Source organism: Dipodomys spectabilis, unplaced genomic scaffold (assembly GCF_019054845.1).
Source record: "Dipodomys spectabilis isolate Male_0828 unplaced genomic scaffold, ASM1905484v1 ptg000477l, whole genome shotgun sequence".
NCBI classification, from domain to species: Eukaryota; Metazoa; Chordata; class Mammalia; order Rodentia; family Heteromyidae; genus Dipodomys; species Dipodomys spectabilis.
The window spans coordinates 355,700-364,599 of NW_024871154.1; the positions used below are offsets into that span (position 1 = coordinate 355,700).

General features: G+C 52.9%; 1 protein-coding gene across 1 annotated transcript; it reads left to right on the forward strand.

Moving 5' to 3' along the window:
* The first annotated feature begins 2,055 nt into the window (after positions 1-2,055).
* Positions 2,056-8,461, forward strand: Krt83 (keratin 83). Its single transcript, XM_042668778.1, has 9 exons — positions 2,056-2,424; positions 4,362-4,570; positions 5,232-5,292; positions 6,029-6,124; positions 6,350-6,514; positions 6,683-6,808; positions 7,019-7,239; positions 7,799-7,830; positions 8,295-8,461. The coding sequence occupies exons 1-9, from the start codon at positions 2,062-2,064 to the stop codon at positions 8,459-8,461; spliced, it is 1,440 nt and encodes a 479-aa protein (XP_042524712.1). The 5' UTR covers positions 2,056-2,061.
* The last annotated feature ends 439 nt before the right edge of the window (positions 8,462-8,900 follow it).

Genomic DNA, 8,900 nt, shown 5'->3' on the forward strand with positions numbered 1-8,900 from the left:
CTGGCATTTTGGTAGTTAACTGGAGATGAGAATCCCTTGGGCTGTCTTGCCCGGGCTGGCTTTGAACCTTGATTCTCAGATCTTAGCCTCCTGAGTAGCGAGGATTACAGGCATGTGCCCCTAGCTCCCAGCAAGTCACTGAGGTTTTTATAGGCAGAGAAATTGAGAAGTAGCTGGTGCTTGATCTCAAAGCTAAGAATTCAAACCCTGTCTTTCTTTCTTCTCCCCTTCCTGCCCCTGGCCCCTGCCCCCTTGCGGTGCTAGGAATGGAACCCAGGGCTTTGAGCATGCTAGCTAAGTGCTCTACCCCTGAGCATCTCTAACCCAAACCTTGTCATTTGTGCCATATCCGTTCCAGTCCAGACATGAGTGGGCACTGCCATGGCTTCCCCAGCTCAAGGAGATGTGCATGGCTCTTTTTGAGTTCAAGTTCACAGAATTGAGATAGTCAACTCCAAACCCCACTGGAAGTCCCTACTCCATAGCTGGTACCCCAGGCCCAAGACTAAAGGGCCCATTGGAGGCAGTAGGGGTTCCTTTCCTCCACTTATGGGGCAGATGGGGTCCAACTCCCTGACATTTCCATAGCATCACAAAAGATGCCTTCTCTCTCTTGTCCCCAAACCTCTACTCTGAGAGGGAGTGGGGAGGGCTACAGGGAAAGGCAAAGAGGGTTATTTTTAGCTCACCTTGGGCCAGTGTTTGGCTCCATCAAAGGAGTTGTTTTCAAAGGTGGGCCAAAAGACAGGCACTCGGGAGATTTATGGGCCCACATTCTCAGGCTAGAGGAAAGCTTGTGTCTGTCGGTCCATCAAAGCTACCACCTGCTCTAGTCCAAAGGAATGAATGCCAGATTAAAGGAGGTTGGTGTTAGGGACAGCCACATAAGATCCCAGCCCTCTTTCACCAACAGAAGGACCGCAGGACCCCCAATCCAGCACTTTCTTCAGTCCACCTCCCTCACCAAGCCTTGCTGAGAGCCTAAAGAGGCCCCCTAGACCCCTAGTGCTTCAGCCGGGACATCATGGGAGCTTTCCCTTCCTCCACGGCTTCTCTCCTTCCCCATTAGCTAAATGATGTTGCTTCAAGTCCATGTCACCCCCTTGTTCCCCAAACACCTGGCTCCACGCTTCTATCTCAGAGCAGAGCACCATGGCTACAGCAGCCTGAGAGAGCTCCACCAGGGTGCTCTGGCGAACTGAGGAATGGGGATTCTGTGTCTGAATCAAGCTGGACTGGATGCTCAGGTCCCCTCGATCCTGTACCAGCATCCCCCCCACTTCTGTCCTTCTCAAACCCAGCTCTCCACTCTCCTCAAGCTGCTGCTCCCCCTGGTCCAAGCCTGGAACTCCCGTTCACCATGACATCCCAGACTCAGAACAGCCCTGGTGGTCCTGTCTTGAGCTTTCTGAACTCAATTTCTCCCATGTCCCCACTGGTGTCCCAGCTAGAAAAATCCCAAATGCATGGATCATGTCCAATTCTCCCAGATCCTCAACCCCCTTCTCCCAGCCCTGAGCAAGAACATGGCAGGAACAGGCTGATCTTGTCCTTGAAGATGATTCTTATTTCCCTGTGTTGGAGACACAGAGAAACCTAGATCAGGGGGCTCTTTGGGAAGGACAGCCCTTCGGCTCCAACCCAGGTCAGGCCACAGGTGGAAGATCCATGGGCCAGCTAAGCCCCCTCCGGAAAGGAGTTGGGAGAGAGGCCTTGCCCCTTGGTGCACCTGGAACATGCTTCTGGCCCAGCCCCTCTCCCTTCTCTTTGGTGGGCAGGGGACCAGGAGAGGCCTGGAGGAAGCTTGTAAAGGGCTTTGAAGATGAAACAGGCCTGTGGCCCAGCATTGTTGACACAGCCACAGAAGAGGCAAGCGGGTTGGAGCTTAAGAGGCCGAGGTGATGCCAAGCTAATAAAACACAGCTATTGTCTCCTTGCCACCCCTTTTAATGCCAGTTTTCCTGACACATAAAAGGGCCTGCCACAACCTAGGGAGCACAGAGCCTTGGCTCCTTCCCTGCCAACTTCTCCACTGCTCAGACACCTGCTTTCTCCACCACCATGACCTGTGGACTCCGTGCTGGAAACTTCAGCTGCGCCTCGGCCTGTGGACCTCGGCCAGCCCGCTGCTGCATCACCGCCGCCCCCTACCGCGGCATCTCCTGCTACCGCGGCCTCTCCGGAGGCTTCGGCAGCCACAGCGTCTGCGGGGGCTTCCGCTCTGGCTCCTATGGGCGCAGCTTCGGCTACCGCTCAGGGGGCGTCTGCGGGCCCAGCCCCCCATGCATCACCACCGTGTCTGTCAACGAGAGCCTCCTGACGCCCCTCAACCTGGAGATCGACCCCAATGCGCAGTGCGTGAAGCATGAGGAGAAGGAGCAGATCAAGTGTCTCAACAGCAGGTTTGCTGCCTTCATCGACAAGGTAAGTTCCTGAGCTCCCACCCAGAGCTAGATACTATAGGGGAACTCAGAAGTAAGCATCTGCCCATGTAAGCTCCTACATATGTATGTATGTATGTATATATATGTATACATGAGTGGTTGTCATAGACAAAAAGACAAAAATAGCATCAGGAGCTGCCAGCCTGATTGGGATGGGATAGATGTGGGGGGTAACAAACTGAAAACACACAGGGGAGGTAGAGGCAGAGCCTTTGGAACAGCAAATGACACTGCCCAGTGAGCAAAAGCTCGTGGGGTTTGCTACATTTGAAGCCAAGCAGCTCCCTATATCAAGGGCAGAGGTTGTGACCCCAAAGATGGCCTAAAAGCATCTCTCCTGGGTGGATCACAGAGAGCTACTTTGATCCACCTCCCTCCCCCATTGAGAGTCGGGGTAAGCCCTCCCCAGCTACTTCAGCTGGGGCTCAACACACAGCGGCAAGCAGTGGACACAGGCCTCGTCCTCATGGGGCAAGGCAGGCATCATCTACAGAGCAGTGTCCAACGCAAGTCTGCAGCCATCCTCTTGAAACCCAGGCAGCCAGCCAGCCTGTGGCCATGGTCTGAGGACTGAGAGACAAGATTGTCATTAGGAAGTAGCAGAAAGAACTGCAAAATATACATGCGCGCGCGCGCACACACACACACACACACACACACACACACACACACACATCCTGTAAGATGAGAAACTAAACTAAAGCTAGCATGAGAGAGAAGTTTCAATGGGTGATGGGGGTGACAAAGTTATTAGTCAAAAGAATCTGAGTCAACCAACCTAGTGGCAGGAAGATGGATGTGAGAATTTTCTTGGAGCTTAGGAGTCTACAATAATTTAATGTGAAGTGCAAAGCTCCTCCCTGCCTTGGAGATCCAGATGAGCTGCCAGGCCTGGGTGGGGTACAAAGCATCCCAGGGGACCCCACTCCAACTGCCCTCCCATCATGCCATTCTGGGTTTGGATCACTGTCCATCTGTCTGGGGGAGGTGTATTTTTTTCTCCCAGGACTTCCTTAATCCTCACAATGAGGGGTACCTGAACCCCATGCCACACTAGCACTCTGTCCAAGATCACACTTTTTCTTTTTTTTTGTAGTTCATGGGTCTTGAACTCAGGGCCTGGGAACTGTCCATGAGCTCTTTTGTTCAAGGCTAGTGCTCTACCACTTTGAGCCACAGTGCCTCATCTGGCTTTCGGAGTTGTTTATTGGAGATAAGACTCTTATGGACTTTCCTGCCCAGAATTGGCTTTTGACTGTGATCCTCAGATCTCAGCCTCCTGAGTAGCTAGATTGCAGGCATGAGCCACTAGAGCCCATCCAAGATCATGCTTTTTAGCAAGTGGCAGAGGAATCTAGACTCAGCTGGTCTAAGTACTTCTTGTGACACATTTGAAGAGACAGAAGTTTGTGAAAGGAAGGCCTTCTAGGTGTTGAGGTGGTTAAGCCCTGATGTACATAGTTTTTGAGACTGATGGCAAGCATACACAAGAAGGACTCTGGGTATTCAGATTCCTCTGGAGAAGACAGGTTGTATCTTTTTTAAAAGTATTTTTCATTATTCTTATTTGAAAATGCTAAAAAAAAAAGAGAGGAGTTAAAGTTAGATAAGTCAGGTAAAGATTACATTTCTTTTTGGACAATGTCATCCCTTCCCTCGCTCTCTCTCAGGTTTTTCCTCTAATCCCCACCACAGGTTGTAGAGTTCATTTTCAAAACAGTGTCTAGTGAGGACCATTGATTCACCTGTTGGCCCTTTGTCCCTTCAACTTCCCTACCATCCCTGATGCTTCCAAACACATAGATAAGCAAAGAAAAGAAGAAAACAAAAACAGCTAAAGGAAAAAGAAAAAGAATGTTTCCATTTCCTGGAGCTCCTTTCAATCAATGTTATCTTGGGCTGTATCTTGGGTGACAGGTGCGCTTCCTGGAGCAGCAGAACAAGCTGCTGGAGACCAAGTGGCAGTTCTACCAGAACCGCAAGTGCTGCGAGAGCAACCTGGAGCCTCTGTTCGAGGGCTACATCGAGACGCTGAGGAGGGAGGCTGAGTTTGTGGAGGCTGACAGTGGGAGGCTGGCTGCAGAGCTCAACAATGTGCAGGAAGTGATGGAGGGCTACAAGAAGAAGTGAGTGTGGTTTACCCAGCTGATGGCTTAGCTTCAAACCTGGCACTGACAGGGAGAGGGAGGAGGGAGGCAGTGTGCAGCCCAGCCAGGCCCAGGGAGCTCCAGGAACCACTATTCTATGGAGGTCAAATCCCAACATCTGCCTGCTGCATGCTGAGGGTCTCAGAAGATTCTGGTCCCGCTCAGCCTTGCCACCCTGGACTGAGACCCTGCTCTCTGGAAAAGCAAACCACATAGCTCCCTCATTCCCTTGCTGAGTCTCAGGCTCCTATACCCACAGCCCCTGATCACATCCAGCCCACGGGCTGAGAAACAACAGGTCTCAGGCTCTGGGGACATAGCATTTTGGGTGCTGAGTCCTGAGGCCTCTGGGTCCCCACCCTAGACCTGGAACCAGAATCTAGGTGAAGGGAGGCTGGCACTGCAGGGCCCAGAGGCTGCAATGGCTGCTTCTAGCACAGGGGATCAGGAGTCCTCGTCTGTCCTCTGAGCTGACCTCACAGCAGCCTTGGCAAAGAGCCTGGGGCATTCCAGATGAGCCTCTCCACCCCCCCTCCCCCATGCAGAGTGCACAGGGAGCCCCTGCTCAAGCCCCAGTCAGGCCAGGAAGTGAGGTTGGGGGAGACTGGCCTTCTCTGATATCCCTTCCCTCCCATCTCAGGTATGAAGAGGAAGTTTCCCTGAGGGCCACAGCTGAGAATGAGTTTGTGGCTCTGAAGAAGGCAAGTACTGCAGGGAATGGGAAGAGCTTCCTGGGACCCTGGTGGGCGGGGAGGGGCAGGCAGATCCTCCTGGAGTCTCAAGTGCTCAGCCTCAGGGTGGGGAGCAAGCAGCTTGCACATCAGGATGGCACTCCGTGTTGTAGCCAGGGCTCTGGGATGTCTGGTGATGCCTGCCCTGGGGCAGTAGATGTCTACCTTGACCCCTGGCTGTCATATTCTGCCTCAGAGGTTGTGGTTTGGCCTGGAATCTCATAGAACTGGGGCTTCTGTGTCTTGAGGGTCAGTGTGTTCTACCCAGTACTGTTTATAACTGACTTCAATCAGAGCCAGATGCCACTGTTTAAGAGAACATGGGCAGATCTAGGCATGCCAGGTGAACTTGAGGCCTTGACCTGGGCTGCTGAGAGGCAGGTCAGGGTCAGGTGGTCTTCTGAGCCTCCCTTGACAAAAGAGTATACACAAGAAGACAGAGGGGGAGCTATTTCATGGAGTGGACTGAACGGCAGGTAGTATCTGTGAGTGTATGAAGAATTTGTCCTTATGGGCTGGAGTCTGCCTGGGCCCAGCAGGAAGATAATGGGAGAGATGATCTATGTAAGTCCTTTGCCTGTGATGGAGCCTCAGGAGCTTGGGGTTCCTTCTGCCCTGGGCTGCAATGGAAGGGCGAGAAGAGAGACAATTTTGAGGGGTCTTCAGCAAGGCCCCTTGAGACTCACACTTTGCCCTCCCTTCCCAGGACGTGGACTGTGCCTACCTGCGCAAGTCTGATCTGGAGGCCAACTCAGAGGCACTGACCCAGGAGATTGACTTCCTCAGGAGACTCTATGAAGAGGTGAGGGGTGGGGGCTGGACTGAGGCCTAGGGCAACCAGCACAGAAGACAATGGTTTGGGTGGAAGTGGAGTGTGGGAAAGGGATTGGGCAGTGGATTCTGATCATGGGGTTGCATGAAGTGGCAAGAAACAGGGCCAGGGTGACTGTCCAGTTGCATTGAAGTCTGTTTGGTAGGGATGCATTCTCCAAAAGCTCTGTTGTCCTTTACCCCCGTCCTCCTGCAGGAGATCCGTGTCCTCCATGCCCACATCTCAGACACCTCAGTGATTGTCAAGATGGACAACAGCCGGGACCTCAACATGGACTGCATTGTGGCTGAGATCAAGGCTCAGTATGATGACATTGCCACCCGCAGCAGGGCTGAGGCTGAGTCTTGGTACCGCAGCAAGGTAACTATTCCAGGATGCTGCCTTCTAGACAGTGAGAAGGAGCAGGTGGGATGGGAAGGGAGGGGCCAACAGCTCTCAGGCAGGGTTCACGTCAGGGATGCCATTGGCTGGTTGGGTAGGTTGAGTACTGTCCAACGTGAGCCCATGGGCACCCCTGTTTCTCTCCAGTGTGAGGAGATCAAGGCCACAGTGATCCGACATGGGGAGACCCTGCGCCGCACCAGGGAGGAGATGAATGAGCTGAACCGCATGATCCAGAGGCTGACAGCTGAGATTGAGAATGCCAAGTGCCAGGTATGGGGCAGCTGTGCCCAAGAGCAGAGGAGGTGGGGGCCTGGCCTGTGCCACACAGCCAACTTGAGCCCTAGTTCATTCTTATTATCCAGTCTCCAATGAGATTTTTTCATTATTAGTCTCTCCAGTTGGTAGAGACTGGGTTCTTCTAGTTAATGGACAAAGTAACCCAACATTCATGATCTACCTCATTCTCTCCTGGACCCCCAGAACACCAAGCTGGAGGCCGCAGTGACCCAGTCTGAACAGCAGGGTGAGGCGGCCCTCAATGATGCCCGCTGCAAGCTGGCCGAGCTGGAGGGTGCCCTGCAGAAGGCCAAGCAGGACATGGCCTGCCTGCTGAAGGAGTACCAGGAGGTGATGAACTCCAAGCTGGGCCTGGACATCGAGATCGCCACCTACAGGCGCCTGCTGGAAGGTGAAGAGCAGAGGTGAGTCCCAGCCTACTGCTGGCCCCCAAACCAGTCCCAAGATAGACTGGACTTCATACCAGTTCACACAGGGTTGGACCTGGGGCATCTTGCTTTCACCATGCAAAGTTCGTTAGGTCCACAGCCCAGTGACCTACTAGGACTAGCCCTACAGGACTTGGTCTCTGGCCGAGATCTTCCTAAGAACCCTCCACCCTTAACGTTTCCATAATCCTCACCTTCCTAATTTCTAGGAGGTCACTTCCCCTGGACCAATTTCTAATCCTTGTGTGCTCAAGAAAACTCCTTTTTCTAAGGCTGAGCCTGTCCAGCTTGGCCAGATAAGGTTGTTCAGGCTGGATACTGCACAAAGGCAGACAGATGAAGGCAAAAGCAAGTTGCTAAATAGTAATGCCCAGCATTACTAACCTGCCAGCAAGACATCCTTCCCTCAATTGTGCAAAGGCATGAAGTACAGATCAGGAACATCTAAAAATGAGCCTTGTTGGCACCTAGGGGAAGTCTATGGTCTCATTCTGTTTCCTTTTCTCTTCTTCTCCCCATTTTTTCCTTGACTCAGGCTGTGTGAAGGTGTTGGCGCTGTGAATGTCTGTAAGTATCTTGAACCCTGAAAAGGAAAAAAAATGGTGGTTGAGCAACTCCTGGCTTGGGTATACAGAGACCCTGGAAAGTATGTTCCCCATCATTCCCCAGTATGGCGAATTGGTTGCTCATGCAGCCAGCTGGAGAGACTGCAGTTAGCTTTCAGGAAGAGCCTCACAACATGAATGAGTTTAGAAAAGAGGAAAGAAGTCACTCCAAGGGATCTCAGCATAATGTCAACGTGTTAGAAGAGAGGAAACCGAGACCAGAGCATGGGAAGGATTTGTCCAAGATGACAAAGCAGAGCCCAGGCCTTCTGGCTCCCGGGCTGAGGTTTTCTCCAAGGCTTCAAAACTATAATGAAGGGCTCTTTGTGGCTCCTTGGAGGACTCGACCAATCACACAGGCTTGGGGAGATGGCTGGGTAGGGTGGTGACCAGCCAGGCCTCAGGACTCTTGTCTTCTTCCCTCAGGTGTCAGCAGCTCCCGGGGTGGGGTCGTGTGCGGTGACCTCTGTGTGTCTGGCTCCCGGCCGGTGACAGGCAGCGTGTGCAGCGCCCCATGCACTGGGAATCTGGCAGTGAGCACTGGCATGTGTGCACCTTGTGGAGCGGGCTCCTGCTACCAGGGCAGGTGTTAGATGGCCAAGAGAGCATGGAGAGAGTCCTTCCCACTGCCAGATGTCAACAACCCAACCTTGCTGAGCACAGCAGGGCCTCGGTAGCCTTGCCTTGTGTTCTGAGAATACACTGCTCCCACCAGTCCCTCGTCCCCTCCCCAGCCCCTACTGGAAAGGATGGCTGGGTGGTTGGGCCCCCTTTTGGATGTAGTACCAACAAATGGCCGGTAGAGGGCTCTCCCTCTCTGGAAGGAGCATAGTGGGGCTGCCTCCAGTGCTTCTCTGACCTCTGGTCTCCTATTTGCCAATAAATTGGGGACCCTGTTCTCTATGCTATGATGTCTTGTTTTCTTTAATCCCATGTCTAATTGTGAGCACCCTAAGATACGGCCTGAGGACTAGGGTAATTCTGGGCTAGCCTCAACTTGGACACTTGCAAAACCTGTTCCCAGAGCCAGGC